This window comes from Periplaneta americana, chromosome 8 (assembly GCF_040183065.1).
Source record: "Periplaneta americana isolate PAMFEO1 chromosome 8, P.americana_PAMFEO1_priV1, whole genome shotgun sequence".
NCBI lineage: Eukaryota > Metazoa > Arthropoda > Insecta > Blattodea > Blattidae > Periplaneta > Periplaneta americana.
Genome location: NC_091124.1, coordinates 155,202,662 through 155,226,206, shown reverse-complemented (window position 1 = coordinate 155,226,206; position 23,545 = coordinate 155,202,662). Strand labels below are relative to the sequence as shown.

Genomic DNA, 23,545 nt, shown 5'->3' with positions numbered 1-23,545 from the left:
AACCTTTACCCTATCGTATATTATGCTTTCTGTCGAATAGAACAGTTTTCGTCACAAAAAAAAATTGCTCTGCCTTAACTGACGTACCGTCATGTCCCATAACTATGATCCTGGAACACAACACACGATACACCCATTCAAAGAACATTGTAGAAGTAACATAGACCGTTCGTAGATAGCTGCAGTGACTTGACTTCAAACTACAGTACAGCAAGAATATAGATAAACGAGGTACTATTGTATGGAGTACAAAATTTGAATGGTTGTATCGTGGACCATAGTTGTGTTCCAGGACCATAGTTATGGGAAATGACAGTATCTGGAGCTTGTTTGAAGCAAGCTAGTGTACTAGATGGACTTACTCTACTACAAGTGCAGCATTACTACATACCTTTCATTATTTGGCAGATTTTATTTTCTTTATCCCGCTTTAGAGACAATACAGTTTGCACTTTTCATTGAAGGAAATTGGCTGGGTGGGAAAAGATTTTAAGCATTCTAGTAATTTAGTTTATATAATTTAATTCTATAAAAAGTTACATCTGTAGGGGGATAGTCACCATTGAACTTGCGCATGAGAAGGAAAAATTGAGGCAGTAAAATGTTGGTTGTTAAAGTAACTTAAAACAGCAAATAAATTCTTTGAATTTCAATACGTTTAAAAGACAGGAAAAAATAGGCACTTATTCTTAAAATAGACAGCAAGAGCTTAAATAGGCGAAATAAAAATGGCCATATCATTCTGAAATACCTCGAAATGCATTTACATCTGTTGACATAATATGCCAACCCAGTTGTAAAAGACATTTTTCCAAACATCCGGGCTCTGATAATAATTATTAACGAATAAATCGTGCAAAGGTGGCTGGAGCCATAAGCTGATATGTGCATTTTTGCGATTTTTTTATTTTTATTGGTATGTATTATTTTGGTGACAATCTCTAATGTGTCATAAGCTGATAAGTGTAGCAAGTGGAAATAGAGTTACAAAGTTGTCAGGGCACTGCTTGATATCTGATTGATGCAGAAATAATAACAGCCAAAAGCTAATACGTGGCACTTAACATGTTATGATATGTTTTTTTCTTTTTTCCATTCATTTATACTATAAATCAAAGCATGTTATGTGATTCACGAAAAGAATCTGTGTTGAAAACATGATATGTGATTCATGAACAGAAACTAATTGTGTTGGCTGCACTGAAACCAAGCCAAACATTATGTTGAATGGACCGTCTTCTGTAGTCAAACATTATATTAGCTGCACTGACTTCTGTAGCATTTTCTTGGCTCGTATGACACTGCATACTTTCCCCATTGTTCACTGAATATACCTTCATCCGATTCTTCTACTTCCTTAAAAAAATTTTAAATGCATTGTGTCTGCACACACATCTATCAAAAGTTTCATGGTCCCATTCAGAGAAACATAAGTTTGTTACGGTACAACTATGAAATAGTTAAAACGTGCGTTTCAGGCGACGAAAATGGGATTCTGTATAAACGTTAATAAAATCTATAAATTCAAACCTATTGTGCTAATTCTTTCAGTAATCAGTCACAAGTTTTTACTGAGGAGTGAATCGTGAGTTCTGGAGGGAAATGGGTTGTTGAGTTAGCAAATATCACATATAAAAAATTGCGAGATAAGTTATCAGAGTTAATATTTTTACGTTGTGTCTTTTCAGTGGACATAGTAATGAAGTAAAATAGTAATATATTAATTTCTAATTTGGAAAACTGGCATTGAACGTCCTAGATGAGGAGAATTTTCCCAATAAAGATAATAATATCCAGCAACTCGGATGAGGACTGGCTTGCTAAGATAAAAGACAGCTCAGAATATGTAGCAAGCAGCAATGAAAGTGATGATAATGAAACACCTCCAAAGAGACGTAAAACCAAAAAAACGTGCCAGACTCTTGGTAGTAAATCAAAACCAGTGAAGCCATTTATATCTACTGTAACTCTATCAATAAACAAAGACGCTCAGATATGGAATCGCAAGGGGTGAAGTTAACATTACAATTGCGAAAAAGAGAGCTAATAATGGTAGAACTAGGGAAGGTCATTGTAAATAGATAACGTAATCAGTGTTAAGATATTGTAAATAATAAAGTCAGTATTAGTGAAAGTGTAAGATAAGTTTTGTAAATAGTAAAGTCAGTATTGAGAAAGTGTCAGGTAAATAGTGTAAATAGCAATCAATGTTTGTCAAAGTGCCAGTATCAGTATAATGTGTGTAGTGCAAGAAAAAAAATGAACAAAGAACAGAGTGCTGAGACTAGTTAAAGTTGAACAGGGTTATTAACCATATTACAAAAGTAGTATACACGACAAGCTCACCTGGATTGGCTCACCAAGCGAGTACACTTGAGCCATCCCTGTCGAGGGGGTTCTAACCCCATCACAGGAGGCCTGTGCCCAACATGGGACATCATGGCTAACATTCATTCATTCATTCATTCATTCATTCATTCATTCATTCATTCGAGCCCGATGAACGAGGAATTTAACATGCAGATTTAACTAGGTGCTGTATACGTTTCAAAATATATTGCTAGATACAAATAGAGAATGAACCATTCAGAAGTATCATTTCTTTAATTGGAAAGTATTATGAAGCTAAAAATGTGCTGTAAACTCCTTAGTTGCTTCGTACAGACATCTTTTTCTATTTTTAACTAGAAAAATTACGTTAATCTTACGCACTTATCACAACAATTATTACACTTCACACCACTTCCACCGACTTAATTATTTGCAGTTCAATTTCGCATCCTAATTACAGTTTTGGAGAGTTTACAACACATTTTAAAAAATGTCGCCGTCCGCTTACACTTAGCCGCACGCTTGTGAACGGCACTCATCGCTCTACGTAACTGCATACGGCTATCTTTGAATTCCGTAGCGCTCGCGCTGGCTGCTGACTGCACGCTGACCAAGATCGCGCGTTCACAGCAATTCGTTCCAATAACGAAACGTAACTCTGTAAATATTGAGAATAGGACTCATGTTTATATGACATTTTTTGCTCAGAATGTCTTCAGAAATAAGCTCCGTAAAGGACGGTAAAGGCTGGTTCACAATAAACCTGGAACGGTAACGACGAGAACGAGAACGGAAATATTGTTACAATAAATGTATTTAAATGTGAACATTTACAATCAACTATTGTAAATACTCACATTTAAATATATTTATTTTAACATTATTTCCGTTCTCGTTCTCGTCTCTGTTCCCAGTTTATTGTGAACCAGCCTTAAGTCCCGCGCCGTGGCGTCGCGGTCTAAGGCATCCCGCCTAGGACTCGCGTTACGGATTGCGCGCTGGTTCGAGTCCTCATGGGGGAAGAAATTTTCTCATGAAATTTCGGCCAGAGTATGGGACCGGTGCCCACCCAGCATCGTGATCCACTTGGGGAGCTACGATAGGTAGCGAAATCCGGTTGCGAATACCAGCTATAACGGCTGGGGGGATCATCGTGCTAACCACACGATACCTCCATTCTGGTTGGATGATCGTCCACCTCTTCTTCGCCATGTGGGTGTGAGGCCAGCAGCCGGCTGGTCGGTCTAGGCCCTTCACGGGTTGTAGCGCCACGGATTATTATTATTATTATTATTATTATTATTACTTACTTACAAATGGCTTTTAAGGAACCCGAAGGTTCATTGCCGCCCTCACATAAGCCCGCCATCGGTCCCTATCCTGTGCAAGATTAATCCAGTCTCTATCATCATACCCCACCTCCCTCAAATCCATTTTAATATTATCCTCCCATCTACGTCTCGGCCTCCCTAAAGGTTTTTTTCCCTCCGGTCTCCCAACTAACACTCTATATGCATTTCTGGATTCGCCCATACGTGCTACATGCCCCGCCCATCTCAAACGTCTGGATTTTAAGTTCCTAATTATGTCAGGTGAAGAATACAATGCGTGCAGTTCTGTGTTGTGTAACTTTCTCCATTCTCCTGTAACTTCATCCCGCTTATCCCCAAATATTTTCCTAAGCACCTTATTCTCAAACACCCTTAACCTATGTTCCTCTCTCAGAGTGAGAGTCCAAGTTTCACAACCATACAGAAGAACCGGTAATATAACTGTTTTATAAATTCTAACTTTCAGATTTTTGGACAGCAGACTGGATGATAAAAGCTTCTCAACCGAATAATAACAAGCATTTCCCATATTTATTCTGCGTTTAATTTCCTCCCGAGTGTCATTTATATTTGTTACTGTTGCTCCAAGATATTTGAATTTTTCCACCCCTTCGAAGGATAAATCTCCAATTTTTATATTTCCATTTCGTACAATATTCTGGTCACGAGACATAATCATATACTTTGTCTTTTCGGGATTTACTTCCAAACCGATCGCTTATTATTATTATTATTATTATTATTATTATTATTATTATTATTATTATTATTAAGGACGGTAAATCCTCATGAATCACTCTGTATGTAATTAATTATTTTCTAAAACAAATATTAATGACAAAAATGATATGCTATTACTTGTGTTTTATTTGAAATCTATTTTACACACTAAAAATAAATTTTCAAATTACTAAAAGCATGAACTGATTTTTGCTAGCTTGCCGAACTTTCAAAACCTTCTCCTGTAAAGTTTCAAATAGGTACATACCATAAAGTTGGATTCGCCTACATTTCGAGCCGGGTCTGTGGTGCGGAAGATATACACTCTAACCATTCGACTAATAGTGTGTTTCTCAAATTGAGTATTATTATTATTATTATTATTATTATTATTATTATTATTATTATTATTATTATTATGCTTTCCTTAAACCACGACTCTATGATACTTGATACAAAATCCATTGTTTTGGTTATTAGCTACATAATTCTGTTCACCATGTTTGTCATAATTTGCGGGTATGCTTATTTTTCTAAAAGGCTAAAAGCTGATAAAACAGACTAGAGACTGCATCGCCATAAATATTTGTGGATTGTTTCGTAATGCAGCAGACGAACAGACTGCAGGTGTTAACTGTGTTTACGGAAGGTAAGAGTAGGGGGATCGCGAGCTTATCAGATGGCCTCGCACGAATTCCACAGCTTTTAACATACCAGCCTCAGTCTTGTGGGAGTCATTTGGATTTTTAAGTGCCGTGTTAATGGCAGCTGTAGCCTTCAGTGTGGCACTTGGACAAAGTGAGTGCTGTGGCACCCACAGCGCCCTGCATGCTGGTGACCTACTGACGTCCCCCCGAGGCTACACGATACAAAAACATGTAGGCCTAGTTAAACACGATGTAGAATTAAATTCCTGCTTCATCATCACTGTGATTTTTCCCTATATTGTCACTAATACTGTCACCATCAATTATTCGTCATATCATTGCCGTCATCATGAACACCTCCATAAAACTTATCACTAAGGCTTGGATTTTTAGGTCCTAAAATCGGGAAAATATTTATTTTTATGCGCTAAAAATTGGAAAAATATTTAATTATGTTTAAATTATTTTATGTGAATATAAAGAAATACAGTATCCACCATTATAAATTAAGCTGTCTCACCAACTGCTGAAGAATTACAGCACACAATGAGATTCATCCTCACGTTGTCCATCACAAATGACTGACGATTATTGCGGAACACTGCCTTGTACTGGGAAAAAGAGCGGCCTGGCCATTGAGAAACAATATGCACTCCCTAGAGACATATTTTACTTGTTTGAAACAAAAACAAAGGCAGCTTATGTTTATGAAATTATAATTGCTTCCTGAATCTGCGTTATGGTAACTTCCAAGGCACTCCTAAATGACACATCAGTGTTTATGTGTGTTACAGTACAATAATTGTTTAGTGGTGACTGCTCTTATCGCTTATGGTGAGAGAGCAGACTGCAGTTGCACAGTTCCACAGATAGTTGATTCCGAGAAACAGTTGCCAGCTGTCACGTCTAAGCAACTGCACTGAACGTTCGGGTAATGATTGATCTGAAATGGGGCTTTTGGCGAAAATTATTTGATGAAAACTTGATTTTTATGTGTTTCTACGTGAATATTTGAAAATATGTATTTACACTTAAAAGTTCAAAATATGTGTTCTTATGTGAAATAAAATTTAAAATATATATGCTCATGTGATCTTGTCCGAAACTTAAAACACAATTACGAGTTTCTGTTACAGTGCAAATAAAATATTTATTTACCTAAGAATCCTAGCGCTACTTATCACCACAGTCATTAATAAAAATCATAATAATTATCACCGTTACCATCATCATAATCACCACCATAATTACCACAGTCGCTGTCGCCGTTCTATCATACAGAATGATTAAAAAAGTTGTGCTCAAACTTAAGGAGCTTACGGAGGGGTTTAGAATATAACATTTTTACATTTGGAATTCGTGACCGAGGACAATGTTTCTCAAACTTTTTCATGATGAGGCCGCCTTTTCTCATTTTATTTTAGTGCGGCCTTCTAGCCTAAGATCTATATCTGAACAGTGATTCTCAACCGAGGGGCCACTCCCTTTGGGGGGCCAAAAACAGTTTAGGGTTGAAATGAGTGAAATGCCTATTTTCTACACTTTTAAAGTATAACATTTTTTCTAAACAGCATCCTTCTCTTATTAGCATTAATGTACACAAATTTAATTAGTATCAATTTAATACTTTTTGAGTTAATTACTATTGCTTCCATATGCAGACGTACGATAAGTGGCACGTTTTCTAACAGCTTTGTGACAATTTTTACAAAAAATTATCAATCTCTTTCATTCAAGCATGGTGGCAGGAGGTAAGGTACAAAGAAAAATGGTATATATTCGACCCCGCTATAAGCTACTTCAGTTTGAGTACAGCATTTTAAATATCCCAGTATATCTCGCCACGCCATCAGAATATAATCACCGACGTCATCATTGCCTTCATCTTTTTCGGCACATTCATCACTACCAGAATAATAATTACAACCATCAAGACAGCCACTGACACCATTACTTCGACCACAACCATCATCAGAATCATAATCGTTATCGTAGTCATAACCACAAGTACCACCACAACCATCATTGTTAATAGGCCTACCATCATCACTAACACCATATTCCGTGACGAATAAGTAGGCCTGTATAAACATATCGAACTTATTGCATGGTATTTATGTTCCTGGTCGTTTTGTATTTTCTCCCTTTATACGGAGAAGGGTCCCGAAGGTTAGCGCCACATCCTATTGTTTATTGTGCTTTAAACTGCTTTTTATGCGGTAATGGTTGTTTGAGACGGAACTTTCGCTTTCTTATATGACCTACCCATGTAAAGCCATCTGTCGATTCAATCATATAGACTTAAGGGTCAGGTAAGGTCTCGCTAGACGTCCTTTTACCCCCGAGAGCGTTACTACTCATACGTCTCCTCATACCGATGCTGTCTGCACACCAGTCACAATGCTACATCCAGCTGCACCATTTTGGGTAGATACTATTGAAATGTATGTATGTATGTATGTATGTATGTATGTATTAACACTACAATTGGGTATACACCCGGTGGCAGTGATATAATATACAATAATACTATTACAATTATACTCGTACAATGATTACAGCAATAAAAGAAAAATAAAAGAAATAAAATAAAATAAACCTAAATTTATTTCTAACTATAAATAAATAGATGCAATAAACCTAGGACTATAAATAAAAACTATTCTATAATAACGCCTAACAATAAGCCAAAGTAAACCTAACTTATAAGTACTTCTATTTCACCCAACTATTACCAATTTAAGTAATTACATATCACCTTAATTAATTACAAATAAACTTATTACATATTATCTTAATTAATTACATATCACCTTAATTTATTTACATATCAACTAAATTACATATCATCTTAATTACATATCAGCTTAATTAATTACATGATACAACTTAGATAATTACACTGCACCTAAAATTACATTTTCAGTCTAATCTTCTCAACCTTTCCTTAAATGTATTGATTTTGAGAGGACCACCCTGAAAGATTGTCGCAGGTAAGCTGTTGACTATGGATATTGAAATGGAGAGTGGCGCTGGAAAAGGGTAGCAAACGGGAGATCCCCGAGAAAACCGTCAATCCTTCGCTTTGTCCATCACAAATACACCTGTGGAGTAACAGTCAGCGCGTCTGGCCGCGAAACCACGTGGCTCGGGCTCGAATCCCAGTCGGGGCAAGTTACCTTGTTGAGGTATTTTCCGGGGTTTTCCCTCAACCCAATACGAGCAAATGCTGGGTAACTTTCGGTGCTGGACCCCGGACTCATTTCACCGGCATTATCACCTCCATTTTATTCAGACGCTAAATAACCCGAGATGTTGATACAACGTCGTAAAATAACACAATAAAATAAAATAAAAAATCACAAATACGACTCCGCCATCGCCGAGATTTGAACCCGGGTCCGCATTCATTGCAAACAAACTCTCTGCCAGCTGAGCTATTAAGACGGCTGTTTCGTCTTGTTATTTTGTACAGGGTGTTTGACTTAAGCCATTCATTTTTGCTTATGTTCCCAACTCCAGGAGATTTTTTTTTTCCTTTACACTCCGTTTCCGTTCAGAATTTATGTCATCCAGATTATGAAACCAATGAGTGTACTGATGTGCAATATATTGTAGAAAATCACCGCAGTCATCGTCTTGTCATCCATTTTGTGTTGTAAGTTCTGACTAATTTGTCCATAGTGTCTATGTCTTCGTAGCATTATAGTCGATTATCATGATATGTTTTATTGCTATACTGTTTTCTGCCCCTTCTTTGAAGTGCACAGTACTCAGCATATATATATATATATATGTATATTTATTTATTTATTTATTTATTTATTTATTTATTTATTTACAATAAGAACCTATAGAAGCTTATTCTTGGTATGCAAAGAGAAAGGGAGCAGAAGTTCTTCCCTTTGTTAAGAGAAATAATTCTGCTGGTAGTTCTGAGTTATTTTTTTGTATTGTTTCAGATAGTATCAACCGTTTTCTTCCTAACTATCTTGATAGGTTCTAACTTACTCTATAAATAAATTATCAGTTCTGATGTTCCTTCCAATTCATTGAAAATGTTCTGTGATGTCCAAAACTGCTTCATTTTCCTGATTTAGACTTCTCTAGATCCGTTCTCATTTCTCCCTGTATATTCGTGGCGTAGTAAGTAGTGCTGTCACATGCTGCCCATAACTTTATAATTTATTTGCCCGGGTTTGAGGACATGTACTGCCGGAAGAGACACGTGCCTCAGAAAGTCACCAGTTGTTCACCAATAATTGTAACGTTCTCATATGACACATAATCATCATCTGACGTGTTTACCCATGACTCAAACACACCCTTCATAGGAATCAGTTTATCAGGAGTACGATTCTGTGTTTTATAAAATAAGTATTCGAAATTATTTAATTGTTTAGGGCAACTAAATAATCACAAAGAGCGTCAATTTTATGTGCAGTTATTTGATATAGGGGAGAGTCGGGTAGTAGCGGACATCGGGTAATATCGGACAGTGCGTTTCTTTCATCTATCACCATATGGTAGTACCTGAATGACATGGTTACGTTTCTCTATGAGACATCACAGAAACGTAACCATGTCAATCAGATACTATCATCGTGTGGTAGATGAAAGAAACTCACTGTCCGATATTACCCGATGTCCGATACTACCCGACTCTCCCCTACCAATGATAGGCCTACTCAATGTAATAACAATTAATAATTTTTCATGTGTTCAAAACAAAATAAAAAGCGAAACATTGCTAGATAGATCACACTCAAAGGAAGAAAGTCAATTTATTTCAGAATTTTAAAAAAGATACGCAACTTTTCATATATGACCCCATGTTAATGGGAGGGTTAAGTTAGCAGTGTATTATGATAATAAATTATTGAAAGAATTTTAATTTTGTTCTTGAAATGTGCAGAAATTTGATCCGAACAAATGTAACATTTTAAAATTTCTTTACAGAACAAAAAGTTCCATAAAGGACATAACTAAATTTTGTTCAATCATTTATTATCATAATACTCTGCTCTCTTAAACTGACTGAGCATATCGGGAATTAAATCATTGGTTTTCCCAAAACACGCCATGAAATGTTTCATATATAACAATTTTTATCCCGAAATGGAAGCAAAATCAAGCAAAATTGTATTTAATTCTTTTTGTTTGAAAAATCTCAAAGAATATCCTGAAATTAATGAGACCACTTACGGTTCATTCTGTATGTACATGTAGCTCCAGGAGCTGGCTCCTTTTTTCAACGAAATGATTGGGAGCTCAGCTCAAATTCCACTGTAACTTGTTACCAAATGTTCGGAATCACACCGTTGTTGCACTAAAAGATGTGACATATTTTTTAACATAAGAAACAAGCAAAACCTTAATTTGACCAAAAAGTGGAATCACCTTCTTTTTGCAGGGAGCCCTTCAATTGGCCTATTTATTTCAACCTGAAAGTTCATTACTATCCTAGAACCACCAGATTCACTGAGGTATTTGCGATTTCTTAAATGTGAGACCCAATCATATAGCGCCCCCACTTAGCCACATTCACCTCTAAGTCTCCATTTCTCCTCAAACAAATATTCATAATATATTTCAGCATGTTCAAGTTGTATAAAGCCTTGAATATAGTGAACACAAATAAACTATGAACATAGGACAGGGCTCGTGGCAGTCGTCCTTCAGTGACTAGCCTTTTGAAATAAATGCGACGTTGGCTAGATAAAAGAACGCACTATTTCGCTGTAATGGTTTTTATTTCATATCTTGACTGACACAAGAAATATTACACATATTACTCTTCCCATGATGCCATGAGCCCTACTGTAATCTTCTGAAAATTTGACTCTAACTCATAATGTGAGAGAAATTTAGTTAATTTCTTCAATTTTAAGATGACTTCACTATTTAAATTTTTAAAGCATGTATTTGATTTGTTATTTACATCATTGTTGGAAAATGCTAATACTATACCTAGGTCCTGCCGCATTATTTTGTGAATGCCTGTTGTTGCTAAAGTATGTACGTTACAAGTGAAAAGTCTTCATCTAATTCGGGGTGAAATAAAATGTTCTTGAATCACTTAGACTTGAGATGTGACAAATTAACGACGATCTAAAGTGACCTTAAATTATTTTGGCTTGAGATGTGTGATGTAAAAAGTTTCCTTTTCCTTATATTTCAGGCTGATCTAAATTGGCATTAAATTACTTAGGTACGGAAAGTTTCCTTGTTCATCTACTTCAGTTCGATCTAATATGACATTAATTTACTCACACCTGGTATGTGATAATTTGATAGTTTCGTTATTCATCTACTTTAGGTCGATCTAATATGGCATTAATTTACTCAAACCTGGTATGTGATAATTTGATAGTTTCGTTATTCATCTACTTAAGGTTGATCTAATACGCCATGTTAGCCTATGTAATTAAAAGTTTCGTTGTTCACCAAATTTTGGTTGATCTAATACGGCATGGTAGCCTATGTGTTAAATTGAAAGTTTCCTTGTTCATCTACTTCAAGTTGATCTAATACAGCATGGTAGCCTATGTGATAAATTGAAAGTTACGTTGTTCATCTACTTCAGGTTAATTTAATACGGCATGATAGCCTATGTGATGAATTGAAAGTTTCGTTGTTCATCTACTTCTCAATACAGAATGGTAGCCTATGTGATAAATTGAAAGTTACGTTGTTCATCTACTTCAGGTTGATCTAATACAGCATGGTAGCCTATGTGATAAATTGAAAGTTACGTTGTTCATCTACATCAGGTTGATCTAATACACCATGGTAGCCTATGTGATAAATTGAAAGTTTCGTTGTTCATCTACTTCTCAATACAGCATGGTAGCCTATGTGATAAATTGAAAGTTTCGTTGTTCATCTACTTCTCAATACAGCATGGTAGCCTATGTGATAAATTGAAAGTTACGTTGTTCATCTACTTCAGGTTGATCTAATACAGCATGGTAGCCTATGTGATAAATTGAAAGTTTCGTTGTTCATCTACTTCAGGTTGATCTAATACGGCATGGTAACCTATGTGATAAATTGAAAGTTTCGTTGTTCATCTACTTCTCAATACAGCATGGTAGCCTGTGTGATAAATTGAAAGTTACGTTGTTCATCTACTTCAGGTTGATCTAATACGGCATGGTAACCTATGTGATAAATTGAAAGTTTCGTTGTTCATCTACTTCTCAATACAGCATGGTAGCCTATGTGATAAATTGAAAGTTACGTTGTTCATGTACTTCAGGTTGATCTAATACAGCATGGTAAGCTATGTGATAAATTGAAAGTTTCGTTGTTCATCTACTTCTCAATACAGCATGGTAGCCTATGTGATAAATTGAAAGTTACGTTGTTCATCTACTTCAGGTTGATCTAATACAGCATGGTAAGCTATGTGATAAATTGAAAGTTTCGTTGTTCATCTACTTCTCAATACAGCATGGTAGCCTATGTGATAAATTGAAAGTTACGTTGTTCATCTACTTCAGGTTGATCTAATACGGCATGGTAACCTATGTGATAAATTGAAAGTTTCGTTGTTCATCTACTTCTCAATACAGCATGGTAGCCTATGTGATAAATTGAAAGTTACGTTGTTCATCTACTTCAGGTTGATCTAATACGGCATGATAGCCTATGTGATGAATTGAAAGTTTCGTTGTTCATTTACTTCTCAGGTTGATCTAATACAGCATAGTAGCCTATGCGATAAATTGAAAGTTACGTTGTTCATCTACTTTTCATCTACTTCAGGTTGATTTAATACGGCATGGTAGCCTATGTGATGAATTGAAAGTTTCGTTGTTCATCTACTTCTCAGGTTGATCTAATACGGGATGGTAGCCTTTGTGATGAATTGAAAGTTTCGTTGTTCATCTACTTCTCAGGTTGCTCTAATACGGCATGGTAGCCTATGTGTTAAATTGAAAGTTTCGTTGTTCATCTACTTCTCAGGTTGATCTAATACGGGATGGTAGCCTATGTGATGAATTGAAAGTTTCGTTGTTCATCTACTTCTCAGGTTGCTCTAATACGGCATGGTAGCCTATATGTTAAATTGAAAGTTTCGTTGTTCATCTACTTCTCAGGTTGATCTAATACGACATGGTAGCCTATGTGATAAATTGAAAGTTTCGTTGTTCATCTACTTCTCAGGTTGATCTAATATGACATGCAATTATTTAGGTATGGTAGACTATGTGATAATTTGAAAGTTTCCTTGTTCATCTACTTCAGGTTGATCTAAAATAAAAATTAAATTATTTATCATGAGATGTGATAATTGATGTTGCCTTGTTCATCTACTTCAGAGTAGCCTGTAGAGTGGCCTCAAAAGTTACTTTAGGCTGAGATGTGACAAGTGAAATATTTCAAAGATGTCTAAAGTAACCTTAAATTACTAGACTTGAGATGTGATAAGTAAAGTACTTCAGGGCGATCTGAAGTAACCTTAAATTCCTTTGGCCTGAGATGTGACGAGTGAACTGAAGTAACCTAAATTACTTTGGCTGTGATGTAACAAGTGAAAAGTTTCTTCGTTCATCTACTCGTAATCCTGATTGACCTAATTATACGAGGCTATATTATACACGAGGATATGCTATGCTTGACTGCTAGTGATTTAAGTAGTACACAAATTGAAAAGTCGCCATTTTCCAAGTAAAATGCTAATGAACAAACGTCAAAAGCTCAGTTGATAAAATTACTTCATCCTCTGAAAAATTATCATTATCAGCCGTATGTCGACTTGTTTCATTTTGTGTAAAATGGCGGATACTGAAAGAACATTGAAGTCATTATTTGTAGAATTGAAAGAGAAACAGTTCTCAAGTTGGGCGTATGAAACAAAATGAGCTTACAAAGATAAGAGATCGACACCACATTCACATATTAAAATAGTGGATGGAGGATGACAAAATATAAATTTTAAATTTTGATGGTATAAGAAATATCCTTGGCTAACAGAGTGCTCTGAGACAATTAAGTTATATTGTTATACCTGTATTATATGACTGGCTATAGCAGCAGTCATCAGTACAGGAACAAATGGGATCTTGTCCAATGGCGGAGCTCGTGAAGAATTTTACTTCCGAAAGTTCCCTTGTCCATTTCTCATTTGGGTTTGTCATCTTAGGTTTAATGTTTAATTGTACAAAGAATTAAACATATTTATACAATAATTAAATATGTTTCTGTTAGTAGTACCTCAATAGGCACAGAGCATAAGAAACACATAAATTTGAACGATTAGTACAGCTGTGAAACATATTCAAAGTTGTCTTGTTTTATTGAGATAAGTGGTGCATTGTACGCTTTTATTTCTCTTACCGTACTTAATTTTGCACATATTCTCAGAGTAATCATTGCATTAATTATTACGTTTTAATTCATCATAGCTTTTATCAAGAATATGGATTAACGACAGCAGCCGTCTACAAGTTTTGAGAGTGAGGTCAGGCGAGTATCTGGTGCAGTGATACCCTCACTTAAGGGAAAGGGTCCATCGCTTACTGAGCCTGCACTTTGGAGAGCCCTGGGATAACTTGCAATAGTTGGAATTTTACAAACAACTTAAGACTATCAATGATGTTCAAGTTGAGTTACCATCTGAAGATGAAAATGAGGGGGATTTCATGGAAGATCTTGAAACTGCCAATGGCTAGAGACAATGAAAATGCTATTTGCTATTTTACTATTAATAGATTAACTATGATTTATAAAAATTCTGAATTGTGTTCCATTCACTTTTCATTAATTTTGTGTTAATTTTATTGATGGTCTTTCTTCTTTGCCTTAGTGGAGAAGACTGAAGTATACATTTCTGTTATTAAGGCTTCTAAATTGCTTTTATGTTTCAATATTTGTATACTAAATAAGATAACATAGCTTATTTATTGTTATTATTACTATTGTTATTATTATTACTATTAAATATCGTGTTCTTTTCTGTCGCAAATTAAATGTTGCAAGAACAAAATGCCCCTTGTCCATTTCAAGCAGTTTCAAAGTCGCTGTTGTCCATAAAACAATTCCAAAATTATCCTTCTCCAAGTAAATAACCTTATTTTCAACAAAACCAATAATAATTTGAAGTTAATTATTTCAGAATGCCATTCTACAATCATGAATAAACAAAATACAAAAGTTTCATTGACATTTTCCAATCAAAAATATCAATAAAAATTTTTTATCACATTCCCTAAAATTAAACAGCATGGACAAGGATCCTTTTGGAAATGGACGAGTCTAAATATTATAGACGGAAACAAGAAAAAAAGGGAAGGTTTTACTTAAAATGTATTACGTTTTCGTTAGTGTCCAGTGTTTGGCTTGTACAGATTTCTTTAGGTTCCTGCTTAGTTTCTCGAAAACAGCGTCTGGAACAACACTTCATATGTATCGCGTTACGCAATGTGTAGCTTACGGGGTGTAAATCTTAGGCAGAAACTTTTACTACAGGAATTCCCGATAACTCGATGAGCTCTTCTCTTGTTGAAGCCAATATTTTTCGCCATTTCCATGTTATGTCATCACGACTTACAGGTAAGGGCCGACTTATCTGTCACGTGGGGTGTAGACGGATAGCGGGAAAATCCAGAATAAATGCACGTCCCTATATGGATACCGGGGTTCTCTATCACAGTTCAGCCTTGAGTAGCATGCAAACGTCAGTGCACAGCTGCGTGGTGCACATTATCAGCTGGCTGATTTGTAAGCTATCCTAACATGAATTCTTCCGTTTATTATGCTATATTTATTTATCTATTTATTTATAAACATCTTATATAGTATGATTTATTACTACACCTGTTTCCACGTAGACAAATTACGATTTAATCTCAGCATCCCCCACTTTATGACTGACATGAAGAAGTGAGCTGTTTCCTCGGTCACTCATGTTTATTCTGTCTTAATTAGAACAGCTCTTCACTGTTACCTCACTATTATTGCCACTATGAAGTTTTCAGCCTTGTTGACCAATTATGTACTGAGACCTGCATAATCCTTTCAGTATGCGAAAAATTTCACAGCTGATAAATTTTACCAAAATCAGTCTATCTATCTATCTATCTGTCTGTCTGTCTGTCTGTCTGTCTGTCTGTCTGTCTGTCTGTCTGTCTGTCTGTCTGTCCGTCCGTCCGTCCGTCCACTCCACTCCACTCCACTCCACTCCACTCCCATCCATCCATCCACCCATCCATCTATATCTATCTATCTATCTATCTATCTATCTATCTATCTATCTATCTATCTATCTATCTATCTATCTATCTATCTATCTATCTATCTATCTATCTATCTATCTATCTATCCATCCACTCCACTCCACTCCACTCCACTCCACTCCACTCCACTCCACTCCACTCCATCCATCCATCCATCCATCCATCCACCCACCCACCCACCTAGCTACCTATCTATCTATCTATCTATCTATCTATCTATCTATCTATCTATCTATCTATCTATCTATCTATCTATCTATCTATCTATCTATCTATCTATCTATCTATCTATCTATCTATCTATCTATCTATCTATCTATCTATCTATCTATCTATCTATCTATCTATCTACCTACCTACCTACCTACCTACCTACCTACCTATCTACCTATCTATCTAATTTTGTCTGTTTGTTATAATTTGTCTCTGTCTTAATCTTGTTTATCCAATCTATGCGTATGTGTCTGTCTGTGTCTGCCTACCTGCGTAGCTGTCTGTCTACCCATCCATCCAACTGTAAATTTATAATTTTATTTATTTATTCATTCGAGAAACATACAGTAATTCTCTATGTTCTGTATACCTCTTGAAAATGTCTGTACTATGTATTTTTGAATCACTGATTCGCTAGCCACGGTATATTGATCCGGGTGCTCAGAAGGAAACGGAGTACGCAAGTCTGAACTAGCTGGTTGGTTTACGGACTTCAGTGAAACGAAATAATAAGAAGTATAACTTTAAAATATCGTTTGTCTGCATGCATGTAATATATGTATGAAATTTACGAGTTTAGTTATTCCTGTTGTTACTTGTGCCATAGAACGCGAAGGAATTGAGTCGTTTAAACTGACAATAGTCTATATCCAAGTTTATGATTCCAATAACTAAATACGTTTAAGTTAGATATAAGATTTTCTGTTCATGCAGTCTTTTGAAATAATTTCGAAATTTGAAGTGACCTTAACAAGTAACTAAACAATTTTTACCATGAAAATAAAGGCTCGATACTATTCAAATTGCAATCAATTAGCAAATATTAAAATAATTTGATAATTTAAAATATCTCGGTGGTATATGCAACAAATTAAATTACAATCTAGCCTATGGAATGAGTGGCATTATTACTACATATTTCAAGGAAGTTACCCTAGCGAGTTTTGCATTCCTTACTATATTATATTTCTTAACATTTAAACTAATTTTTTACTAGTCTTGATTTATTCCACGTATGGTAAAAGGTAAGCCAAGAGTGTAATTTGTTAAATTACTTAATACGTTTATTATTGAGTATTAATTACGTCTCACCAGAAATTATTATATCCTCCAGATATCATTCCAGCTATCTTTACTGAATTTCAAATTTAGAATCTCTTTTTACAAGTAATTCGTTATTAAGTTATACGGGTAGATATAATATATTATGTTTATAATCTGTATATATGGATATTAAAATAATATTTCTTTGATAAATATTTGAATCATTTGCATTCAATTTCCTGTGAAAGCATTTTAGCCGTATCTTCTAGTTTTCGGTTTTTAGACATAACATTGTTCTTTTTTCTAGTCGCGCAGTTTTAAAGTTACATCGTCGTGGATGTTATTGTGCCTACGACATGGAAGTTCGTTGCCAACGTGTTAACCTGTATTGTTTTAGGTGGAAATCTTATACCATGTTATCCTTTATCATGAGTATAGAGCCCGGATTTATATGCACTAAAAGTTAATATTGTTAGTCGGTATAGTTTATAAACATACAAGGTATATCTCCTCTCCTTTCAGGTGTCATTCTTGTCATTCATTATTTGCCTTTAATTAGTATGTGCTTTACAAGATACATTGACTAATCCTTGTGACTAAGTTCTATATTATTACTAGGGCTAGGAGTCTTAGGTAAATAAATATTTTATTTTCTCTGTAATAGAAACTCGTAATTGTGTTTTAAGTTTCGGACAAAGTCACCTGGGCATATATTTTAAATTTTATTTCACATAAAAATTAAGTTTTCATCAACTAATTTTCGATAAAAGTCCCATTTCAGATTAATCATCACCCGAAGGTTCAGTGCAGTTGCTTAGACATGACAGCTAGCAACTGTTTCTCGGAATTGTTTATTTGTGAACCTCTCATCACAAGAGATAAAATCAGTCACTACTAAAAAAATTTTACTGTAACTAACACACATAAACATTGATGTGTCATTTAGGAGTGCCTTGGAACTTATTATAAGTATGATTCAGGAAGCAATTATAATTTCACGAACACCTCAGCTGCTTCTGTTTTCGTTTCCAATCATAAACATGTGTCTAGGGAAAGAATGTTGTTTCTCAATGGCCAGGACGCTCTTTTTTCCCAGTACAAGGCAGTGTTCTGCGATAATCGTCAGTCATTTGTGATGGACAACTTGCGGATGAATCTCATTGTGTACTGTAATTCTTAAGCATTTGGTGAGACAGCATAATTTTTACTGATGAGTACTGTGTATTGTTTATATTAATATAAAATAATTAAACATAATTAAATATTTTTCCTTTTTTTGTCACATATTTCCCCGATTTTTTCAAATCCGAGCCCTAATTATTACATTTCGGAGGTTTGTGAACCGTCTCAAAAATCCCCTTAACCACCACCACATCCACTCAGCTACACACTGTGTAATTCTTAACATTTAGTGCATATAAATCCGGACTTTGATCATGACAGTCTCAACATGTTCCCGTCTAATGGAAAGTTAAACTCCTCCCGAAATGAGCTAACAAGCGTAAATCCCGATAGATTTCTAAAAACTACCGTTAAAGATATATTATTTTTGTTTGTTGCAGTTCTCCTGTATGACGGCGTGGCGTCGTCTCCATGATCTGAATATCAACGCCAAGTGGTGTCGCGTCCTGCAAGCACCACGTCCTCTAGTCTACACCATAGCTCTAACGGCTCAGGAACTGGCTTATGCAGACTGTGGACCTAGAAAACGTGCGAGCCCAGCTCTCTCTGGCCTTAACGAGAAATTAGAAGACAGAAGGCTGTGTATATATCTGTGAATTGGGCTGATCGATGACGTCTACTCAAGCATCGCAGAATTGCGAGAGACCTGCCAGATAATATACTCGTAGTTCTCGAAAACACCATTGTGCCTTGGAAATATCTCTGGTTTCGCAATTTGATGTCATTCTGTCATTTAGTGAAAATGGGAACAGTCTGTGCCGCAGCTCATCCTGAAGTGTAATTTTGCATTTAGTTCAAGTTCTTAGAATAGTAGTGGAACTTATCATACTACTTACGCTTTAAGAATATGTTTCACAGAAGTACGCTTTCGTATTTCTGGCTGCTGTGATTCTAAACCTAGTGGAGGTGTATGGTTGCATTGAAGAGCAACCTGATAAATACAACTGAACAGTAATGATTGTGAATTTTCCAGTGCCGAATGAAAAGGAAAGTGCTAAGCAAGAGGTGTGTTCACAGAGGCAGCAATGTTTCGTAACCAGAAAATGTTGAAATATGATGATTGACCTCTAGGCTTTCAGAGACACTTCCATGTGATTATCACATTGAACTTTCAAATGCAATCTTTTAGCGCACAGTTTTTAAAAGAAACTTTGATTACTTTCCTTACGTTGACAAGAGTGCAGTCTCAATCAATCCATTACAACTCTTCACTCAGGTGGAGTAACTAAAGTTTGAAATAGCTGACGAATGAACCTATTAGTAAAATTACGAGATCTCAGTCTAACACGTAATCCAGAATATAACAAATTATTCCATATAGAGTCAAATATTGAGGTTCAATTTTAAAAGATTGGTGTCTTTGCTGATGCATCTTTTCCATTTATATGAGGTGCTAGCCCATCGCCGAAAATTCCAAGTTCGAGGATCGTAAGTTCTCAAAGTAATTTCTTCTTAGATGAACTCACTTCACAGAGTCTGAGAGTTTTTCTACACAGATTTTCTTTCAACGCGTATAAGTAGGTGCCAAAATCCCGTCTTCCACTTTAGTTGCTGAGGGCATTGTCCAGGAGTCACCATCAAGACTTGTGGAGGATGCCTCTTTCCGATGAGCATTTCTTGGTTACCATAGTTTGACACCTGGGTTTTCCATTATTTATTCAGATTCATCCAAACGTCAGCAAAATATCACTATAATCATCCTTCACTTGTATGCGCACATGGGAAATGTAGTAAATAGCATCACATGTGTAAGCAGATAGGCAACATTATAATATTTAAAGTTTTTCCGTGACAACCGTATCCATCACCACGTTAGACTGTATACGTTATTCATTTTGGAGTTTTTATATGGCAACTATGTTGAATTTTGCATAGGTAGTTTGGCAATCTTGATTTGAAATATTTCTATAGCAGTATTTTTAATTCGTTGCATTTCCTCCTTTGTTTCCAAATTTGCAGGTTCATTCTCAGCTGTTCAACTGTGTGCATGAAGAGATTCAGAAGCTCAGGAATCCCCCCAGAAGTGATTAAAGGCACGTGTGACTTACGACGATGTAACTCTATGCAGTGAATCGGTTCATCGAGCGAGTGACTACTTCAAACTGAGTTGACACTTTTTTTTAATTTTAAAGTTCTCCTGCGTTTTTATCAACCCTACGAAATTGAAATACACGATGTGCTTAAAGGCGACAGACTTTGAAGAAGACACGTTAGCAGTTGCTTTTGGCTAGTCATAAAACAGAACCAGTTGCAGTATTAGTATCAGAATTTTCATTGTGCACGTAAAGATGAAGATCATTAATTGAAATTACTCACCGTATATACTAAGCTAAGATACTTTATAGTCATCTCTGCGCACACTTGAATCAAATCTTGTTTGAAAAGCTGGTTTCCGAAAAATCGTTTATGTCTTGCAGTATTTTACAGTTTATTGTTAATATCTGTTAATCAGCAGAACTATGAAAGTGATGGGGAAATTGATATAGTTTTGTAGGAACATTAAATATCGGTACTTTCAAAATAATCACTTTTCCATCGTCTTTCCGAACATGAGGCGCTGTTTTATGGAAGAGAGGTGTTTTGCAGAAATAAAAGCAATTAACTGTTTCCATTGTAGTATAGGATGTTCCTTCTATTTATTTCCAGGACCCGTCCGCTATTGAACTCCGAATAATTTGTTATATGTCATCTACTAATTTTTACTTAGCTTATATCTTGGTCGAGAACTTTCGGCCCTACAAATTACCAATCTTCGCAGACATCTGCAGTCTCAGCCGAGAAGTTCGCTCCCAGAGACACCTGTCCACAAAATAGGAATAAGTGAGGCGAGAAAAAAAAAAAGAATGTGTAGCCCCTACGCGCGACAGAAGTGAAACTTAAGAAGCTGTAAGTGTGTAGTACATTCTTCAATCTTTCTATTTTTTTGCCTTTCTCTTAGTCTCCGCATACAATCCATATATCTCAATGTTGCCTATCATCTGATATCTTCTTCTGTCCCGAATTTTTCTCCCGTTCACCATTCCTTCTAGTGAATCCTTAAGTAGGCAGTTTCTTCTTAGCCAGTGACGAAGCCAATTATTTTTTTCCTTCCTGGTCATTTCAGCGTTATTTTTTATCCAGTCACTCTTTCAATCACACTTCAGTTCTTGTCTGTCCATTTCACACGCTCCTTTCTTCTCTAAATCCACATTTCAAATACTTCTAGTCGTTTTTCTTCACTTCGTCGTAATATCCATGTTTCTGCTCCATATGCCACACTCCACACAAAGCACTGGACTAGACTCTTCATTAGTTTTTTTTTCCAGAGATCCGCAAAAGATTCTCCTTTTTAATTAATATTACCATATAAATGATACGGTTGTTTCCAGTCTCTCATATTTTATGAAAATTTTGTATTTTCCAGTATCGCATGTAAAAGGTGTATATGAACTATTATGGATTTAAAATTATTAAGTGTCAAATAAATTACCTTTTATTTTTGAACTTAAATGTAACCAGGTTACTTATGTAATCGATATACTGCACTACAACGTGTTCGGAAACCAACCAAAAAGTGTTCGGCGCACTCCTTTGCTGTAATCCCTTTAAATATGATTCAACGCGCCACTCATATTTTGTAATCCACAAATGAGTTCTTCATGAGTGTAATTTGATACCCATAAACCGAATTTCTCGGGTTCACCTTATATCGTTTTTTTAATTTCTTAAAGAGACGGCGTACTTAAGTTCCCACAAATTTGATAATTAAATGCAGATCTCAACAAGCTTTTCCTTGATTTTTATCCAAATTCCGTACTATCGGAAAAAGTGTTGCTTGTATAATAAACAAACGATAAACGCTTATTTTGTTTTAAAATATCCAACTTTTATTAAAACATAAGATCTTTAAGAAAATTGTGCTCGAGTCAATGAAATTTAAATGCTATCAAAGTAACTAATTAAACAATTTTTAAAATTTAAATAAAGCATTTAATAAAAAAAATAGTTTTAGGCAACAAAAAGTGTAATCTGATACTTTATCAAGGTATAATTATGTGATGTATAAAATATATGTTTGTTAATGTCTATAAATAGCGAGTGAGCAATGTGATTAAAATTACAAGAAAAGTGTTTTGCCATTTATGCTTTGTTGCCCGGTATGAAATCAAATTAAATAAAATCTTAAATTAAGTAGAAAACGTCACATTTCAGATAACATAAATATAGAAATATGTCAATTGGATAAAAGTTCAGTTGTTTTTACAAAATTGTGATAAAACAATAGTGAATGTTGGAATTATCTACGAACTACTTAATGTCAATATTGGTTTACGAGATTCACCGTATACCACATACAAGTCATCTTTATAAGGCTAATCAATAACATGTGAGCCGATACAAAGATGTATAGTACGTACTTCATGGTGCCTACCACCAAGAAAGAACACTTAAAATTTCTTACTAGTGTTTAATCGTTTTTTTTATGTTCATCTAGTGTACATTGTATAAAATATGAAATAAAAGACTGTTTAGAGATTACGTATATGTATTTTTTAATTCTTTATAATGACAAAACCTATAACGAGAGAGTGAATGAGTTAATGAGAGATCTGTAGTCCAGAGAAGGAATATAAGTTGCTGAGTTGCGGAATGTAAGGACAGCCTTGCCGAGGTACAGCCAAGTGCATTGAAGTGGAAAGAGGAATATTTTAAAATCTGCTTTCAAACTGAGGTATGTTTATCTTATGATTAATCCAGTATTTTGAATTAATATTTCTGTTTATTTTAAGTGAATAATTCTTAGTTATACTCAAAAGTACTGCTACTTTCGTGGAATTCAATCAGCTCAAACCCC

At 35.3% G+C, this 23,545-nt stretch overlaps 1 protein-coding gene across 1 annotated transcript in view; it reads left to right on the top strand.

The window, feature by feature from the left end:
- Nucleotides 1-23,229, top strand: part of LOC138705172 (uncharacterized) — a 141,649-nt gene extending 118,420 nt beyond the window's left edge. Inside the window, exon 4 of the mRNA XM_069833876.1 lies at nucleotides 19,092-23,229. Coding sequence (XP_069689977.1) covers nucleotides 19,092-19,104 — 13 coding nt within the window. The 3' untranslated portion in view covers nucleotides 19,105-23,229. The remainder of the gene's footprint in view (nucleotides 1-19,091) is intronic.
- The last annotated feature ends 316 nt before the right edge of the window (nucleotides 23,230-23,545 follow it).